General features: G+C 43.7%; 2 protein-coding genes across 2 annotated transcripts in view; one reads left to right on the top strand and one right to left on the bottom strand.

The window, feature by feature from the left end:
* Positions 1 to 1837: 1837 nt before the first annotated feature.
* etfa (electron transfer flavoprotein subunit alpha) lies at positions 1838 to 15484 on the top strand. Its single transcript, XM_056281381.1, has 12 exons — positions 1838 to 1976; positions 2962 to 3111; positions 3332 to 3413; positions 3527 to 3609; positions 6213 to 6312; positions 6553 to 6663; positions 6970 to 7071; positions 7541 to 7609; positions 7723 to 7805; positions 9817 to 9882; positions 12887 to 12967; positions 15014 to 15484. Exons 1-12 carry the CDS (start codon positions 1938 to 1940, stop codon positions 15047 to 15049), a joined length of 1002 nt encoding a protein of 333 aa, XP_056137356.1. The 5' UTR covers positions 1838 to 1937; the 3' UTR covers positions 15050 to 15484.
* Positions 15485 to 15640: 156 nt separating this feature from the next.
* tmem266 (transmembrane protein 266) overlaps positions 15641 to 20594 on the bottom strand; it is a 36244-nt gene continuing 31290 nt past the window's right edge. Inside the window, exons 9-12 of the mRNA XM_056281378.1 lie at positions 20249 to 20364; positions 19355 to 19547; positions 17341 to 17403; positions 15641 to 17240 (exon numbers count right to left, since the gene is read on the bottom strand). Coding sequence (XP_056137353.1) covers positions 16600 to 17240; positions 17341 to 17403; positions 19355 to 19547; positions 20249 to 20364 — 1013 coding nt within the window. The 3' untranslated portion in view covers positions 15641 to 16599. The remainder of the gene's footprint in view (positions 17241 to 17340; positions 17404 to 19354; positions 19548 to 20248; positions 20365 to 20594) is intronic.

Below are 20594 nucleotides of genomic sequence, written 5' to 3'. Positions count from 1 at the left end.
TTTCCTCAATATTTTCTCAATATTTCCTCATTATTTTCTCAATATTTCCTCAGTATTTTCTCAGTATTTTCTCAGTGTCCTGTCTGGTTGCTTGTGTTTTCAGGCGCGAGCTTCTCATCGATCTGGCTGTAGAATTGATCTCCGGCCGGTTGTCTAACGGGGCTTTGGCTGCATTGTATCCAGCAGGTTTATCTATGCGCAATATTTAGTTTTAAAAGGAAACAAAAAAAAAACAACAGCTCAGCTAGTTAGTTGCCTATCCGGGCTTAAATGTTAAAAGGTAAACCAGATTTGAAAAAGGGAAGGAATAAAGGAGAAATACGAGGGTGTCATTTGTGCAGCCGAGCACAGTGCAGGCAAACCACGCGGCTGTATTTCTCTTTTATTTCGTTGCTGCATCGACCGCAGTGATTAACGTCGCCATTTAGTCCACGTTCTCTTTGCAGAACCGGAAAGATCCACTTTTAAATCTCCAAAGCCTCCAGACCTTATTATTTTCTGTCGTTTTTACGGTTTTTTTTTTGTTTTTGTTTTTACACAAACGTTAGTTTGTAGCGCGGGGTCACATACGTTTGCGGTTTTCGAAGCGACACGTGAAAACAACAAGCCACGTGTTTGCCGTTGTGGGCCTGCACGCGTCATTCGGCGCGCGTCCGTTGAAAATAAGACACTGATTTGTTTTATACATCAAACTTATTTTCCCGCTAAACAAACCGACTCCTCGATTTCATTTAATTGAAATGTAAATACTAATTCCAAGAATAGACGCCTTATTTAATTTGCACCCCGATCTCTTGTGTTTTAGGGTAGATCTATATTTCTATGGTAACCAGACTCTGGACAGTTTTGCAGCCAGTCCACTTCAGATTTCTGACCTTCACCGTTTTACCCCTGATCCGATAGTTACTTTGGTTGATGCATGTTAGACTTCCAGTCATGGTTTAATGGCAGCCGAGCGTGGATTCATCATTTACCATAACGACGCAGGCAACCACTAAGCGTTTTTAAATCTATGGTCCCAACCAGGGGCGATTCTAGGATCAGAGCTTTAGGGGTGCTGAGCACCCAGAGTGCTGGCCGGCCAGGCAAGATACATTTTGGGGGGGGGTGGATCAAGCCATTTTCGAAGCATGGGGGGTGCTGTATTTTTGTTGTTAAAATATTACCTTTAAACCGTATACTGGATATGGTTTTGACATTTCTTCAGCTTATTAAAAACGGACATACAGTAAAATGGGCTAGAAACGCCTATCCAGGGGCGATTCTAGGATCAGAGCTTTAGGGGTGCTGAGCATCCATAGTGCTGGCCGGCCAGGCAAGATAAATTTGGGGGGGGGTGGATCAAGCCATTTTCGAAGCATGGGGGGTGCTGTATTTTTGTTATTAAAATATTACGTTTAAACCGTATACCGGATATGGTTTTGACATTTCTTCAGCTTATTAAAAACGGACATACAGTAAAAAAATAAAAAAATCTCTTCAATTTTAGGGGTGCTGGGGTTCAATTTAGGGGTGCTGCAGCACCCCCCAAAAATGGGCTAGAAACGCCTATGGTCACAACATTTCGGTCTAAACTCAAGACTACATTTTGCTAGGCTGAAATGAGACGAAGATTCAAGTTAGGGAGTCTAATTAGCTGGGACGGTGGAAAAGCTTAGTTTTTCTTTTCCCCCATATTCATAATTCGTTCGATAACATCCCTCCGTTACCGCGACAGCCCCGCTGCGCAACTCGTGCGTGATCCGCGACGTGATTGTGGATCGAAGGGGTTAAAAGTGATCGGCTCTTTCCGTGGAACATCGGGCCGGGCTCGTAGCTCCGTATCATCTCACGAGAGTTGCCGCGCAGGCGTCGCGATAGTCCCGTACAGGCTCTCGCGTCACCTTTAGCACAGTTTCCGCTCTAGCGACGGTTCTCGGAGAGAAGAGGCGTCCAAGATGCACAGAGCTATTAACAAATCGGCTTTCAGACAGCTAGTAAGTGTACCGCCGTGCGCGAATGTTGCGCTGACGTTTTCTCTCACGCCGTGAATGAAAGGGAAAGGCTTTTTAAAATGGCTACCTGTGAGTCAACATGTTCGGGGGGGGCTAGCCTTCACGTCATTAGTAGCTTGATAGCTAGCCGTTAGCTGCCTTTGACAAGTATGGCTGCTAATAATTTAAAGTTGTCTTTGCAGCCTTCAAACAGCTAGCTATCTTATAGCTGCTGGCAGATGTTGTTGAGTCGTCAAAGAGTCGCGTCTTGTATCTGTATTTGAGCGGAAGCAGACGTTAGCTGGTGGCCGTTAGCATAGCCGTGGGGTTACGAAACCCTGAAAACAGCAGTCACGAAACGTCGAAATTGCCATTGTTGTGCGTCGCATCGGTAAAGCCGTGTTCTCGTTGTTGTGTCCGCCTGTAGGCCACAAGGCGGGCCTTCAGTTATGTACGTTGAAACGATGTCAGCATGGATATTCACATGTGACAGTGGACGTGAGTGACCTCCAAAGACTGACGCCGTCGCCTAAAACTGACCCCGGTTTAGATCCGGCCGGAGTCATCCCGTTCAAACTCGACATGGCTGATCTGGTTTTAAAGCCGGGTTTGTCGTGTAAGTGAGTCGGAGGATTTGTTTACCAACTCCAGTCAGTTCGATCTGTGCCCTACACGTATCCTCCAATAACAAACGAGGAATTCAAGGTTGAGTTTAAAAAAAATCCCTATACCTATTGAGGACTACACTGTAGGCTACAAGTTGTTCGATAAAGAAGTTTTGGAAGCCTATATAATGTGTGTTTTATACCAAACTAGAAGTTCACCTCTGAAATAGTTATTTTTTTAAAGCTGTCCTAGATTTAAGTCTTTAAGCAGTCGGTTTTTTTATATGATAGAGCAACATAAGTTTGCAGTTTTAAACTGTGCCACATGGGCCGGTTGTTTTACTGCAGGATGTGTGCCCAAACTTCTGAAAATGTCCCAACAGAGTGGTCTCCTCCGAAGGTGTCAAAGTACTCTGGTTGTGGCAGAGCACAACAATGAGAAGTTAACTCCCATTACACTCAGTGCCATCACTGCAGCCAATAAACTTGGAGAAGAAGTGTCTTGTCTGGTTGCTGGAACAGACTGCTCGAAGGTAAATTCAACTTTTGGGTCTAACTTGCAGTTTCTGTGCAGTTTCTGCGTCACTTAGGTTGTGATATTTACAGATTCGTATTGGCTGTCACAGAGCCAATATAAAGAGTTAGTATTTGTGCAAGCATGTACAACAGGACATAACATTGAATTTTTAAGGATAGCTTTTTAGAAACGTGGTTATGTAACTTTGCCGCATTCAAATGTTTCCCACCTATCAGATTGTGGAGGAGATCAGTCAGGTACAGGGGGTGAAAAAAATTCTGGTTGCACAAAGTGATTCTTACAAAGGTGCTCTGCCAGGTATGTACTATGACAGAAACTCTTAGCATGCTGTTAGATTTTATAAGATAAATGAACTAATGAGTTTGCACACAAAAGCAACAGGACAAAATTGCTGCTCTTTTTCTTTGCAGAGGAGTTAACTCCACTTGTCTTGGCAACACAGCAGCAGTTCAACTTCACCCACATATGTGCTGGCGCATCTGCTTTTGGAAAGGTGGGATTTAGTCAAGAGCACTGACTGTATGATCTGTATGATTAAGTATTGTTTTGCTGTGATTTAAGATGGGTTACATTAATTTGGTCTAAATCTGATGGTCTGCCTTTTCACTGAAATATACACTCACTGGCCACTTTATTAGGTACACCTTGCTAGTACCGGGTTGGACCCCCTTTTGCCTTCAGAACTGCCTTAATCCTTCGTGGCATAGATTCAACACGGTACTGGAAACATTCCTCAGAGAGTTTGGTCCATATTGACATGATAGCATCACGCAGTTGCTGCAGATTTGTCGGCTGCACATCCATGATGCGAATCTCCCGGTCCACCACATCCCAAAGGTGCTCTATTGGATTGAGATCTAGTGACTGTGGAGGCCATTTGAGTACAGTGAACTCATTGTCGTGTTCAAGAAACCAGTCTTGAGATGATTCGAGCTTTATGACATGACGCGTTATCCTGCTGGAAGTAGCCATCAGAAGATGGGAACACTGTGGTCATAAAGGGATGGACATGGTCAGCAACAATACTCAGGTAGGCTGTGGCGTTGACACGATGCTCAGTTGGTACTAAGGGGCCCAAAGTGTGCCAAGAAAATATCCCCCACACCATTACACCACCACCAGCAGCCTGAACCGTTGATACAAGGCAGGATGGATCCATGCTTTCATGTTGTTGACGCCAAATTCTGACCCTACCGAATGTCGCAGCAGAAATCGAGACTCATCAGACCAGGCAACGTTTTTCCAATCTTCTATTGTCCAATTTTGGTGAGCCTGTGCGAATTGTAGCCTCAGTTTCCTGTTCTTAGCTGACAGGAGTGGCACCCGGTGTGGTCTTCTGCTGCTGTGGCCCATCTGCCTCAAGTTTCGACGTGTTGTGCGTTCAGAGATGCTCTTCTGCATACCTCGGTTGTAATGAGTGGTTATTTGAGTTACTGTTGCCTTTCTGTCAGCTCGAACCAGTCTGGCCATTCTCCTCTGACCTCTGGCATCAACAAGGCATTTTCGCCCACAGAACTGCCGCTCACTGGATATTTTCTCTTTTTCGGACCATTCTCTGTAAACCCTAGAGATGGTTGTGCGTGAAAATCCCAGTAGATCAGCAGTTTCTGAAATACTCAGACCAGCCCGTCTGGCACCAACAACCATGCCACGTTCAAAGTCACTTAAATCACCTTTCTTCCCCATTCTGATGCTCGGTTTGAACTGCAGCAGATCATCTTGACCATGTCTACATGCCTAAATGCATTGAGTTGCTGCCATGTGATTGGCTGATTAGAAATTTGCGTTAACGAGCAGTTGGACAGGTGTGCCTAATAAAGTGGCCGGTGAGTGTATGTTACTAGTGTCTTAGTTAACCTTTTTCATATTTGGAGAGCATATGTAATAATGTTAGATCATTTAATACTCAAAGTGCTATCTGTCTTGGCATCATTAGTGGTGCATAATTGATAACAGAAATTGCTATCTAAGCCAGAAAGGGACCACAAGGAAACTTGTTGAGGTCATTCTTGCTAAATTCTCTCTTTTTATCATTCGTACACATACATAGCATATGCATTACTCCAAAATCTATTCAGGCAGTTGACAAAACACGTTGGTAAGTATTGTCCATGGTATTTCCATATTCAGATTTCGAATCAGACTCGCTTAATTTGCAAATTACAATAAATGTGTACACACAGTAGTCTTAGTGAAATTGGTATAGACAAGTATACTGTAGATGTTTCACATAGTCTCATGTTCATACAAATAAAAATTGAATGGAAAATTGTATTAGAAAAAAATGCTTTATAGTCCAAAAGCAAAACATTTTTCTATTTTGGTCAATCAATCAATCATTCAAGTTGCTTTTTATATAGCACTTTTCTAGCTGCAACAGCCACTCAAAGCACTTTACATTTCTGGTCAAATCTGAATTTCAGACACCTGTTACAATAGAACACAAGCTGTTTTCTGTACAATCGCTACCTATTTCTTTATTACCTAAATATGACCTCCTTGATTAAAGAAAACGTTTTACATAGATGGCACGTCTTCTCAAACTCTCCCGACATCGTAGTTTGTTTTTACTTCGCTTCGCTCCACTCTTAAAGCCCCAGTCAGTGGAAATTGTTTTTATATTTTGTTCAAGTTGTTTTATTTGTTAAATGCACAACAATACAACGTGGCAGGCGTTGCTGGCAATGAAATGCTTAGGCATCAGTTCAAATTTTGTCAATGTTTTGGTGTTTTCTTTTGCTATGGTATGGAAAATGATATAAAGTATTGAAAGTTTTACATGAATTGAAGTTCATAAATTTTGTTTTGTGACAACCCTACCCAGCAGTACATAAAAACCCAGAGTACACTGATATGCTGAATTTACAACTTTTCTTCTTTGCGAATATAAGCTTTGGTGATACCGACATCAAAAAACAATCTCTGTCTCTCTCCCTTTTTCTCTTTTATATTCTATGCAGTTGTAAATGTAACAGTGTCCATTCCACAGCATAACCTAGTTTCTGCTGATAGCTTCAGGGTTATACCATACATTGTTTACTTTGAATGGATGTATAATCTATGTCAAGATTCACTTTGTTATTTTGTGTCTTCTAGAACCTGCTCCCCAGAGTGGCTGCTAAGTTGGATGTTGCCCCAATTTCAGACATCATTGAGATCAAGTCCCCAGACACCTTTGTCAGAACCATCTATGCTGGTAAAAACCTAGCTATTTTATAATGATAATGAATGACCTGATGATTTCTGATGCACTGTTGAATTCTTTTCTTAATTCAGTGTAAAATGACATCATATATTTCAATTACATTTGGACAGCTTTTAAGACATGAGCCTTACCTGGAGAGCCACAGATACTTTGCTCTCAAAATAGTTAGTTCTTACAATATCACATACAAACTGTACCTAAACTCAAAATTTGAATGCTGGCATTTTACAGGAAATGCCCTCAGTACTGTGAAATGTAACGAGAACATCAAGATCTTCACGGTCAGGGGGACATCCTTTGAGCCTGCTTCAGTGGAGGGAGGCAGGGCCACATCAGAAGATGGTACAGTATCCAACAGATTGATACATAGTATATATTAGAAAGAATATCAGTCACTCATCTTTTTCAAAAGGGCAACACTAGGCCAATTCCGGGCAACCAATACAAAAATTCAAATAGAAAGGTTGTGGACAGACAGCTCATTCGCTGACATGTCATTTTCAATCACCCTCCGTAGATATTGTTAGTTGGATAGTTTTCCTTGGTATATTTCTTGCTTTCATTATTAATAAATGTTATAACCATTGTAACACAATCATTGCATGATAAATGGCCATAAGTAATCTGCTGGTGATTTGTTTATTGCAGTGGCTGCACAATCACCTGTTGGACAATCTGAGTGGCTGGAACAGAGTCTTACCAAGAGTGACCGTCCAGAGTTGACCAGTGCTAAGGTTGTTGTGTCAGGAGGTATGATTACTATGTAATGTCTTTAGTATAACATTGTGATCAGAGCAGTTGTTTTCATACTGACTGAGAAGGTGGGTTCTCAGCTAGCTTCTCTTCTGCACATTGATTTAAAATGGGTCTTCAGATTGTTTGGAAGATATTTGCTTCTGAAGTCACTTGGTATTTTATTTTGGGAAAAGCTTCCATCAACACTCTGCATTGTAAGGTTAGCTAAGTAGAGTTGTGGGCCTGAACCCAATTTAAATTTTGCTTTATCAGCTTACTCAGTGGGCTTCAGAATCAGCAATGGTTCCAAGAGGTTTGATCTACATAATGCACGCACGCACACACACACGCACGCACAAACACACCGTTAGCTTTATTAATCAGAGAGGCTCTAATCTGTGGATTATGTGGGATCTTCGTCATTTTTCACTTCAATAGGTTTATTTCATTAGTATAAAAATGAGACTTTTTTTCTGTCTTACAGGAAGGGGCTTGAAGAGTGGCGATAACTTCAAGCTGCTGTATGACCTTGCTGACAAAATGAATGCTGCAGGTCAGTTAGTGGTGAGAGGGGGGAGCGTTGCTGTTGTTATCGTGATGTATCAGATGTATCAGCCCCCTTTTTATTTTCGTGGATTTTTAACTACCCGTTTATTCTACTTTCAGTTGGTGCATCCAGAGCTGCAGTGGATGCTGGGTACGTCCCTAATGATATGCAGGTTGGACAAACGGGGAAGATAGTCGCACCAGTAAGTTTCTCCTCTTCAAAGTTGGTTGCACATCATCACATCAAAATTTTATGCACTGCAAAACAACAAAATAAAACCCCAAACTTGTATCCCAAAAAGAAGAATAGTACACTAACCGCATTATAAAAGGCATCAAAGAGTTGACTCCACTTCTATTTTCTGTATGGAATCTGTCAATCAATAGTAAGTAAGTTGTACCTCTCACTTTTGAGAAATGCCTCTTACTTAGCATGACTGACTTCATATCCTAGAGATTTAAAACACTTGCAAGACAACCTTTTTGTACCCAGCAGCTGTTTTACGGAATAAGCTACCCAAAGTCATGAAGGAAACTGACGGAGTGGGCAGGTTCAAAACCGCTATAAAAATGTGGTGTCGGAACAGGTTAGATTAAATTATTATCTCATATACTGGTAAGATGTGTGTGGCAGGAACCACCCATTTCAAGTATTTATTGCCTAATTTAATGTTTTCCCTTGTTGTGTAGTGTCTCTGTTGTGTAGAATGTAGTTTTGTTTTGTTTTTTTATGTATGAGCTGTCAAGTTTTTCATTTGCTGATGACTGTCCTTGTACCCCCTTCCATCAAGGACCACAATGAAAATAAGCATACTAGCTTTCTTGCGTTATCCTTGGCAATTTCTGAAAATTGTACATGGAGCCCACATCCTGTATTTATTTATTTTTTAGTGACGAATAAAATCAATCAATCACTTCTCTTCCGTTCAAGCATTCCCGAAATTCACTACGGTCAGGATGGATCCTTCGCCCTTTAAAAAGGTTAACTCTCCATTATGCGATTCAGCTGGGATATCCCAGCTGTGATTATCCACACATTAAGTCCTGGGAAATGTAGTTTATGGCACATTAAGAGGCCTAAATGATTTAGCTGTTCCATTAAAGCAGAGTGCAGTGGATCTCTGCTCAGGGCCTCAGAACAGGTCAACCTGTCCAAATTAGATTTTCTGAATGTTTTGACAGGCTTGTAGCCTTTGGTTTTAATGTAGTAAACTTAATTTGAAATGTATATGACGTTTCTCTCCTTACAGTGTAAAAAATTTTGGCGTTATATGCTTGGACATGATACTGGAAGTGGTCACATACAGTTGTTGCACATGGTTCTCTATCACCGATCACGGTTGAATATATTGTTGGAATTGGTGTGATCAGTGGAACAAGCGTTCCAACTACACTCGGCATCGTGATGTTTACAGATAGCGGATCTCTGAGTTGTCGGGTGTAATCCGGTGTTTTGCCTGAGCAGCCTTCCCATCGGGAGTACTGCTTTTAGGCAACAGATTGGCAGCATAACAGTGTGGTTGTGAAATTCTGGTCTGTTGTTACAGGCAAAGAACAATGACATCCTCCTCATACTTGAATGATTTTTTTTTTCCAGTGATGCAACTGGACTGCAGAGAGAACTTATTCTTATACCAGAGGGAAGCTGGATGGTAAAATGCTGAAAAATAATGCTTGGGGGTTTTCTTAAGTTACAGACAAGCAGACTTTACAATTTCACTTGTCATCCAGACAATCCTGTGTGTGTGTGTTTATATTTATGTTGTGATAATGATAGTAGTACTTAGGGTTTAAGAAACGGATAATTCTGCGGGCTTTGTCTGGCCTACAGAGTTGGCAGTGCACTTGGGCTTCGTACTCCAGCTGTTTGTGTTCAAAAGGGGTGAGATTCTTCTCTTGTGAGTCTCCAACAGCAGCATTAAATAATCACTTAAATATTCATATGGCAGTGCATTAAGCCGAGAGCCACAGACCGGTTCTCCTCTGGGGATTGAGGAGATGCAGGGAGGGTACTGCCCTCTGCTGCACTCTTCTCAGCAGTCCCACGACTACCTCCCCCTGATAGATGATCAGCCTTTCCTCATCACACTGTTCGATCCGTCTTGTGAGCCATGGTTGTGGGGTGTTCTTCCTTTAGGGCTTAAGACCAAATGTTTATGTTTATAATCGGTTAATAGCCGTTTGGTTCATCTGTTCCATTTTTTTTCCCCGCAGGAGCTGTACATTGCTGTTGGTATCTCTGGAGCCATTCAACATCTGGCTGGGATGAAAGACAGCAAGGTACAGTTATGCAGACGACATAAGATCCTTTTTTTTACATTTTCTCAATCGAATGTTCTTTTTTTCCCCTATTTCTTTTTTTCTTGGTTGATGTTTTTCTCCATTTTTACCGTCATAAAATGTGTAATGAAACAAGACAAGCTGACACTTTTTCCAGTGAAGCATACTGCCCCTATACCAATACACTTCATAAAACATGGTGAAGTAGAAGTTTGGGCACCCCTGAACAAATTGTGTGTTTTACTGAATCTTGCGGTGAAAATACATTAATAAAATGTCTGCGGGGAACAAACTTATACATGAATTGTAACGCACCACTACTTTCTTTAATTTAGCAGACTGAAGAAAATAAAACGGTACATGTGGCATGTACAAAAGTTGACACACCCCTTTGCCTCATTGTACTTAAAGAACAGCAAAGGCAAAACTTGGTTCAACACTGCACGACGTAACTTTGTTAGACATGTTTGTATTGTATTTGCGTATTTTGAGCAATATTTTACCATCTTTTTTAATAAAGTTGAAACTAGGCTTCCATCCGTCCATCCATTATCCAAACCGCTTATCCTGCTCTCAGGGTTGCGGGGATGCTGGAGCCTATCCCAGCAGGTGGGGAGACACCCTGGACAGGCTGCCAGGCCGACACACACACACACACACACACACACACACACACCCACCCCCCAAGGACAATTTAGTATGGCCGAAAAAGCTAGGGTTCCTTATTTTCTTAATGGGATTTAAGAATGTACAGTAGACTTCCATCCATCCATCATCCAACCGTTTACATCACAATATTCAAACAGAACATGTTATGTTGTTCAATCATGGATGACATTTGACACTAGTCCTCGGGGGTTCAAAGAAAATAGAAACGATTAACTCTCCGTCAATTTCTGTGAAAATGCAGAAGACGGTCAATTTGGGGACTTTTTCTTATCCAGTTTCAATGTGGGAGTCAGTGGAGAAATCTGATCTAGATCTCCAAATATCATGTCTGACCAACTCATGTTGTCCATTGTTTAACAAAGTTTTGCTTTTGTGGCTGTTAAAGTACAATGAAGTGGGACGCCTAAACTTACTGTTTATTATTCTATTCTGTGTTAAGAAATAAAAGAGTAATGTGCATTGACATTTACGGAGTGGTCATGCTTAAGTTTGCTCCCTGCAGAAATGTGTTAACTTGTTTTCAGTTATTCAGCAAAGCATGCAGTTTGTCACGGGATGACGAAACTTTTGCACACTGCCGAACATCAGAATGTAGGTCATAGTTCAGGTGCACGAATTATGTTTATTTCTGAGCTTACCTCATCGATGTCAAATCAGTTGGACTGTTTTACTGAAACCAAAAAGCTTTGCCTCACAGAAAATACTTGTGTGCAGGCGAGCCTGCTTTTAAATCCCCATCAGAGTTGGCGTATGTTCACGGCTCGCCACAAACGCAGTTCTGGCTGCTTTGAGTGTAGCCACAGTTTTCAAACGTGTGTCCGATCAGCTGTTCATGGCGTTCCCCGTTCCTGAATGTCTGAATACGCAACAGTATCATCACATCACCGCTTTTTGGCGTTCAGGTTTTCGTACAGGGAAAGTAATTGCTCAGTAAATCGACAGAACTGGTAGACTCTGGTGTTGTTTCTGTGCTGGGATCAGCTTGATAATGGATGTCTCCGTTGTAAAAAGCTGTTTTGGTGGGGAGGGATTTCACGAAACTGTCAGTCTGCACATGGGTATCGGCATGCACGCAGGTATTTTAGACTAGCATATGACTGTCAGTGATTCTCTACAGCAGGGGTGTCAAACTCCAGGCCTCGAGGGCCGCAGTGTCTGCAGGTATTTGTTGCAACCATGCAGTACACCACCTGATTAAACGAGTTCCTTTCTCTCCTTGATCCAGGAGGTGAGCTAATTAGTTAAAAAAGGTGGTGTAGTGCACGGTTGCAACAAATACCTGCAGATACTGCGGCCCTCGAGGCCTGGAGTTTGACACCCCTGCTCTACAGTAACATACACACAAACACACACAGTGAGAGAGTGTACTGGGCAGTGCGATCAAGGCTGGATTACGGACCGGGCATGCTGGGCGAGTGCCCCGGGGCTCTGGACCACGGGGGCCCCCAAAAGGTCACGGGTATTGTGTTCGCGTATAGTAGGGATCCCCAATCACACCATATAAGGGACGTTTGTTGCAACCCTGCGTCATGATGCAGGGCCCAAGCTAGTCTCTATTGATGCGGAGGGCCCCTAAGCTACAGACGTGCATGCCCCGGGGCCCCCTGGTGGGTTAATCCAGCCATGAGTGTGATCATAAGAATAGTTATATATTCTGTAAATTGCCATCTAGTATGTCGTCATTATGTATGGTGGTTATTTCATTACCCTTTGAAATAGTGACATTAAATTATTACACTCACTTATTAGAAAAGTGTACCACTCCTTTGATATGAGGTTGCAATGTCTGGCATGTATAGACAGGGTATAGATAGTTCATTTGTTAGTTTTATCATCGAATTTGTATTGATTATGAACTTATTTCACAAGTGAAATGAAGAAAATTTATTACACTTTATCAGTTTACAAAGACATTTTCAATGTTGTGCTGATTTTTACTCAAGGCAATTCTTTCTGCTATATTGGCCATATTGGCCAAAGTTAATTGACATTTAGGGCAAAAGCCACGCCCACACAAGGCTCTTGGGTGTGTGTGTGTGCGTAAATGCAATCCCCCAAAAGCTCAATGTTTAGTTTTTTCTTTTCTCCAGAACACTCACACTTTGGTGGATGATACTGTGCTAGAGTGATAAGAAAATTCAGCTTTATCTGTTAGCCAGACCTTTAAAGTGTAAATTCCATCTGAAAGCCACTATTCCATGATTATACACATTTATACATACAAGCTAACATGGGGTGTTCCACAACCCGCTGAGTTAACCAATTGAAATGTTTTAAAGAAGTTTGTGTATTCTGGTGACGTATTACTCCAAACCTGTTTTTGTTTTTTTTCCAGACTATTGTTGCTATCAACAAGGACCCAGAGGCTCCCATTTTCCAAGTGGCGGACTATGGCTTGGTAGCTGATCTCTTTAAGGTGAGAAGTGTGACGGACTGAGGGTGCTTTCACACCTGAGCTGTTTGGTCCATTTTAGTCGAACCCTGGGGCGTTTACCCCCGTGGTGCGGGTCGTTGGGGCAGGTGTGGAAAAACAGCAATCGCACTCAGGTGCGGACTAAAACAACCAGACCGAGACCTTGTTGAAGAGACGGTCTTGGTCCAATTACAAACAAAGTCTGGTATGCTTCGTTTGTGGCGCGAACATGATCCGACCCAACTGCAGAAAGCATTGTGCAAATGTGCCTTTCTGCTCGCATGTTTGGGCTTGACCTATGGCTCAAATGATGACCACAATTATGAACAAACGCCATTTCTACCAATGGTCCATTTTGGATAGCTATCCCGGAAGGAAAAGAAACTCTCTTTCTCCACCTGCCAACCCCACGAGATTTCTGCCCAATGAATGGAGTGGCAGCTCCCACTTGGCTTTTGTTGATACATTTTGGTTTGCTTGAAAATGTTCCGTGTGAAACCAAACCGAACCAAAGGGAAAGTGCAACAAAGTAACAACTCATCCACTGATTCAGACCAAAGCAAGGACAACAGGTGTGAAACCAAACCGAACAAAAAGGGAAAGTGCAGCAAAGTAGCAACTCATCCACACTGATTCAGACCAAAGCAATGACTACAGGTGTGAAAACGCCCTGACAGTACCACTGAAACATCAACATCCCATCACATCACATTTGCAAACAACCTGGAAATGTGGCTGAAACACTATACTGTTAACTGCAGAGAAAACAAGCTACACAGCCGCCATGCATGCACTGGCTGTTTTCATACACACGTGCCCAAAGTCACAGTAAGAATATAACATTCACTATTCCCCTGATAAATTTTGCACGATGCATTATTCCACCAAATGGAAATGTGCAACTGCTGAATTATTGAGTTGCTGAATTAATCAGAGGTGCGCTGTGCCCGGCGCCTGGCGGTAAAAGAGGGGTGTGAGGGCTCCCACTAGCCGTCAGAGGTAATCAGTGGTTATGGTAAGGTGCTGGCGCGAGCTTTTCAGCTATAAGTCAAGCCTCCCCTTGTCAGCAGTTTTACATACTTAGCTGCACTCTTGTTCTGGTTGGCATTAAGGGCCAGTACGCCAGTAGGGTTGGTACCCATAACACAGGGGTCCAGGGCGGCCTTTACAGGAGCAAATGGTTTATATTTTCATGTGTCCTGTCGGTCATGTTTTATTTAGTCGCTCGGTAGTGCACGAGAAGCCCAGGTGTCCTACTAAACTCTGGAAAAGTGATGAGTAATAATAGCAAGTAGCAGTAGAGCTGTGACCTGCTGCCTTATCACCTTACATGTGATCACTCCTCAGATAACTGATTAAAATGGATGGGCTTTCTCTCTTTCCTCTGATGGTAAACTGATACAAGGGACTACCGATATGGCATTTTAACCATTTGGGTTTGTAACATAGACCATTCATGTAAATTTGGCCTGAAATTCACCACATTCAAAAGTATTTGAATTTGGTCCCTTCAGAACGGCACAGTTGAAATAATCAGTCTGTTTGTTGATATATAAGTGGCAAATGCATAGCTGTTAAAAGTTTGGCCTGCATTCGTCAACCTGGCAGACCCAGATAAAAGTGTCGGCGTCTGCTTTGGCTTCGATAAATCTCAAATGAGAGTGTGTGTGTGTGTGTGTGCTCTTTTACTTTCAGGTTCATTTTCCCATAAATCCTCCTATGTAGAATATATTGTAGATGCATGGAAACGCAGAGGCTATTGAACACTTTCCTGATTACAAAGCCTATAAGTATTTGAAATTAATGCAGCAACTTAAGCAGAGTAGAGGGAACTTGGCGACTACTTAGATGCCTGAATGATTTTCACAGCGCACGAATGTCTTCTGTACAAATGATTCCCTCAAAACAATAAATGACAGTTATTTCAAGAAACCTAGCAGTAAGTTGACGGTATCCACTTGTTAAATAAATAAGGCCCACTGCTTCTCTAGAGTGGTTTCTCTGTTCTCCACGTCATTTTAACATTTCTTGAATCTGTCTGTTCTTCAGGCTGTCCCTGAGATGACTGAGGCGCTGAACAAGTAAAGTGGAAGACGATCCCATCGAGCTTCAAGCCCACACATTGAACCAGGGAAACTAGACTGGAACCACTGGGGAACCCCTCATGCAACCTCTGCCTTAAAGACTTCTTGCAGTCTTGTGAACAGAGTGCAGGAACTGCGCTCTCATCATCCTTTGCCATGGCTGCAACACAGAACAATTTGCATTTTACAGATAACGGTCAGTTTTGATTTGCCTAAGTGTAAAATGTCTCTGGTTTTGCGTACCTTTTAGCAAGAGCAGGTTTTATATCCATCTGGCAACACAGGTTTTGTAAATTAGCATTTGATTTTATGGCACAGTGAAAGTTAGCTCTGAACCCGACTGTGATGAAGATGGTTGTTCATGCCGAATCTGAGGTCTTGTACTTCATCTGAGATGATTAAGAGAAGTTGTATATTAAACTTAAAACTAATAGTATGTCATCTCTCTTCCCATGTCAGCCTTTATTTGTTTCCCTCTGCAGTTCAGTAGTCATTGTACAAAATGTCTGTTAACATTGAACAGGATTAGTTTGCAATATCTAAAAAGCAGATCCCGAAGATTCATGCTACGTAAGATGCTTTTTCCTCCGAATGACATTCTACAACAGCTCTGCTAGAAGGCCCTTGTACATTTTGGTGTGTTGCAATGACCGAATCGATCTGAAAATGTATATACACATGCTTTTGAGCAAAATGAAACTGATGACAATTACAAATCAAGTGACCTGAATGAAATGACATCCTACAAAGTGCAGGTAGATGCCAGTCAGGATGTGAGAACAGGACATAAATAAAGACTGCGTAAACGCTGGCTGAGATGGATTTTGGTCAGGTCATGGCACCTGGATTAAGACCTGTCAATCGCTTTGAATCTTGTCGAATCCATTTGCCGTTCTTCACTCGCACAATTTAAATACAAATGTTCGCATCAGTAATATAGAAAGACAAAGATAAGAAAGAAGTCAAGATCTGTGCTCGACAGCTGGACACAGATCAAATGTACCGTACCCTTCAGCTGTTTCATCAAAAAGGACCAGTTTTCATAGGTTTGGAGACTCTAGGCTTGAACTACCAAACGTGACTAGTGACTAATCGATGACCGGAAGGTTGGGCTGCTAACGCACAATTAGTAGGTTTTCGGTAAATAAGCTTGTTAGTCTCGAGCCTCCAATTTGTACAAAGTTAACCAGAAGAGCAAGGCTCTCGGCGCCATCCCCTGCTCTCTTTCTTTTCTCAGCGGTCACGGCGTGTCACGGCCAGAGCTTCGGCGCGGACCTGTCTGACAGTTGAAGGCTAGAGCCCCATTGCTGGTTTCTTTTGATAACATTTTTTTCCCCCCTCTTTTTTAAAATGTAAAAATTCCTGACAGAAACTTGGTGCTCTATGATGTCAGCCCTAGTGCTTTCCTCTGTCCTCCCCTTGTATTTTTGACAAGGACACCAGTCTGTTCCAGCCGACTTCAGGCAAACCCTGTGAGCAGCAGAACAAGACACACAGTATGTGTGTGCTGATGATCCCAAGTACCAAAGGGGCGCTACCTCAGGCCCTGTCTTATGTCTCTGACAGGCGGCTGATCGGGGTGTCTGCTGGCTCCATCATCCTATACTTCTCCTCCAGAAGAGGCTCATTGCCCTGCAGGTGGATAATGGGCTTGGTGTGGAGCCCGGGCCGGCTCTCCTGGTTCCTCTTGTTGTAAATGTTGACCCTGCGCTCCAGCTCGGGGCTATTCTTGCTGGATCCCGTGGGGCTGGGCAGCTTGAGGTTGACAGGGTCCAGACCCTTCTGGGTAAGACATGAATCCTCAGACAAAGTGGAGAGGAGCTCCTGCACCACGGCACTGGGATGTCGCCTGGGCTGTGTGCCCAGGGCCAGGGGGCTGCTGTAGGGCGGCGGGTAGCAGCGCTGCCCGCTGTAGTCCGTGGAGGTGGAGGCCTCCCGCACCGTGGAGCTGCAGTCTGTGGTGGAGCCCAGCGTGTGGCTGCTGACACTATGCTGACGGGCGCTGAAGCTGGAGCGGGACGCCGTGGTGGTGGAAGCCTCACTCACCGAGCTGCCGGTCCGCTGTAGGCAGCTGGACGGCACGACGTCGGCGCTCACCAGAGACGAGGGAAGCTGGCTGGGGTTGTTGGGCAGGTGGACGTCTATGGCTGCCGTGGTAATGACGCGTGCTGCAGGGTCTGGGATCCCTATATCTTAAAGGGAAACATCATAGATCGTGGCTGTAGAACAGGACAGTGTTGTGCGAGTGTGTACTGCATAAAATGGGAAAAGGGTGACGAAAGAGACTCTTACCACTGCTGGGCTCGCTGTAATACTGGCTGATGTAGTTGTTCATGTCATCCTGAACAAGATGATCTGAAAGAAACATAAACGATGTACCCAGAAACAACAAAAGTGTACATTTTAAGTTTATTATATTAACCAGTGACCGACATGAAAGGACGGTCCACAGGTTTTAAGGATCTATCTTTGAACGGTAGCATGCTAAATTATTCACAGCCCACACCCCATTGGTTATGGCTGGATAATAGAAAGCTCGCCGCACCTGAGCGACCAAAGCGGAGTGAAACCGTGGCGAATGGATTTTGCTGACCCTAAATCAGTCCAAGTGAATCTCTAAGTGCTATCAAAAAATCCCACAGGACCGTTAGATGGCTTATATTCATTTATGTTTCTGCTTCAAATATTCATTTTATGTATGCCCCCAAGGGGTGGCGGAGCAACGCTCGGCCCCAGAATGCGGTGGAGACAATCCCGGCGTGATTAATAACATATGAGCATATGAGGAGCAGGCCAGCTTAAAAGGCTGTCTTGACTAGACGCACAAAACCTCAGATGTATGGCGGGGTCGCGTGGTGATTTATAGCTTTGATAAAGGAATAGCCGGGGTGTTTTGAGTTCTGACATCACCCATACTAACAGTGCTTTGTTCTCGCAAGCCCCGTAAGTTATGGCCTGTCACCGTAGGAAAGGTTTACAGTCCATCTCCTCGTCTCCGGGTGACAGCGGAATTTCTGATTTCGACCTCGAGACGATTTTTTTTTTTTCTTTAGCAAGGCGCCGTATAGCGCCGTGGCCGTGTACGACGCCTGCCGCTAATAACCCGTCCAGCTCCCTAGTTGAAAAACTTAAAACTTTTCAGGTATCAGAGAAATTTTGTTTTATACACATAAATACTATTTACTGATGCTCATGGTTCCCCGTGACCTTTTGAGGTGCATGAAATACCACGGAAACCACTGACTTTTATCCGGGGGAGAAGAACAGAAGAAACCCCCCCCCCCCCCAAAAAAAAAAAAAGAAAAGCTGAGCTTTTATTAAAATATTGCATATTTCGCTGTCCTTATCCGGTCTTTGCAATGTCAGGTGTCTGCTTGAGGTTGCTTTGGAGATGCAACACACATAAATCACAACCTTTATCAAGCCGGCCAAAGTTGACAGAGCACGTTCGCCCCTTTTTGCAGCAACACTTCACTTTGTGTTACAGCTGTAGTGTTCTACGGTTGGCCGCTGATAAAGGCCGCCGAAGCTGCCGGGGGTTAAGTATTTGATGTGTTGGGTTGTTTAGGAAAGGGGGAAATGTGTGCTTTTTAAATAGCTTTAAGCATCCAGACTTACACGGTTGGTACCGGCCTTAAGTAATTGGACGGCGTTTGATTGTTGCACATGGTTTTGTTCTCCTTGCAAATACATCTGCACTTTGATTAGATACTGCATTTCCGTCTTTCACTTTGGCATACCGATATGTCTAACTGATAGTGGACGTACAACAGTGCCATTCTAAATCGACGGGGGGGAAAAAAAGGCATCCAGATTTTCCCGGCTGGTTCCACTATTCAGAGAAGTAAGCTTCCCATCTTAAGTCTGCTTTTCTAACCTTCAAGCCTTCAGGATGTTACATTTGATTTTAATCATTTTAGAGAGCATTCCAGTTAAATCTGCATTGTTAAAAACGCCTATTTTGATCATTTAGTTGCTCATTAGTAGTATTTCTCCACAGACGCCGTAAACCCAACCCTGTACTGAACTACAAAACTCTTGCCGTACGGGTCTCTCTGGGACCAAAACCTGTGGCCTGTGGTCTAAAGTGTGTCTCAGTGGGCGTCTGTGAGATAACAAGGCTTTATGAACGTCTGCTGTACATGACCGCTGCCCCAACATGACTGGAGGTGCCGTGACATCCAGATATACCTGATTTGACACGGCGAGCTTGCTCGTTAATTTCTGCCCAGGTGTGGCCCTGGGATCCTGGCTTTGCTCACAGCCTGCACCAACTACACAGGAGCTGGCTGTTCCACACCGTTACCTGCCGGCCCCCCGGGCTCTCGAGCTTTGGCGGGGCCGTTGTGCTCGGAGGCCCCTGCCGCCAGGCCGTCAACCTCTTGGAAGCCGCTGTTCTGCTTCCCCCACACGTGGTGGATCTGCATGGCCGCCTCGCGTTCTGCTACCAGGTCCAGGTCCTGCTGGGCCAGGTGGGCCCTCAGCTGCCTGATTTCAAACTTGAGAGAGGAGAGAAAGAGGAGACGGGAGAAAGAGAGAAAAAGGGATGATTCGCAGGCAACGCAAGCATCCTCACTTTAAACTACAACAGACGTGCGAATCATTCGGAGCCACTTCCTGTGGCTGTTTCCTGCAAGGAAAGACGGTCGTATCTGCTCATATCTCCTTTTAGCCTCTTTTCACCGTGTACTTTTTGTCCAAGGGCAACCACTGTCACCTATTTGGCTCCGGTGTCCTAGTTTAACACCGTTGGCTCCGGTGATTACACTGCAGTTGCAAAACCTTTAAGCACATTATCAATACCATACACTTTATTTCTCTGGGGCAGTTGCATGTGTCTCTCAGACATACTGCAAATGCTTACGTTTCTTCTCACTTGCTGACACCGGAGATATATAGAGCACTTAGTGCCCTCTCATTTACACTTAAAATGTTTCAGCTGGGAAATAATTCATTTTAATTCATGCAGTAATCAATACATCGCTTTAAAGCGGTGGATACTCTTTGCTCATCTGATAACCGTGTGACTATTGTAAAATGGCCAGGCTATAGATTTGGTAAGCCACGTGATGCCTGTTCTCTTAATGCTATTTTAATTTTTTGAAGTGCGTGGTAATTCCTCCGCGGTTGTGGTGTGCTGCCCTCTATCGGTGTGATGCTGCAAAAGCAGCCAAAGCCGGTGAGAGGAGAGGGGACATACCGCCTGTTCCTGGCAGATCTGGGTGAGACGGTCCAGCTGCTCCTCTCTCACCGCCTTGGCCTTCTCATACTGCTGGATCTCCAGGTCCATCTCCACCTTCACCTGCAGCACATAAGCTGAAAAAGGAAGGCACATAATGCTCGGCTGTGCCGGTCAAGATCACCCAAGTCCAGAGCAAGTCTCTAGCAGGGCTGGGAGTCTAAGTCAAGTCCAAGGCCTTTAAACACCATGACTGTAACTGCAGTAGTCTACCACCATAGTGAAGGTAAAGAATGTTTGACTTGTTTTTTTTACCCACCAAGGAAGGAATGTTCCGGATTCCACTTTTCCAAGTTTCAGAGTCATT

The sequence above is a fragment of the Lampris incognitus genome, chromosome 6 (genome assembly GCF_029633865.1).
Source record: "Lampris incognitus isolate fLamInc1 chromosome 6, fLamInc1.hap2, whole genome shotgun sequence".
NCBI classification, from domain to species: Eukaryota; Metazoa; Chordata; class Actinopteri; order Lampriformes; family Lampridae; genus Lampris; species Lampris incognitus.
This window is presented reverse-complemented; position numbering and strand designations above follow the sequence as displayed.

Coding starts and splice junctions, on each gene's coding strand:
- etfa (XM_056281381.1), top strand. CDS start 1,938: ATGCACAGAGCTATTAACAAATCGGCTTTCAGACAGCTA. Junction 3,610..6,212: donor GCGCATCTGCTTTTGGAAAG/GTGGGATTTAGT, acceptor TGTGTCTTCTAG/AACCTGCTCCCCAGAGTGGC. Junction 6,664..6,969: donor CAGGGCCACATCAGAAGATG/GTACAGTATCCA, acceptor TGTTTATTGCAG/TGGCTGCACAATCACCTGTT.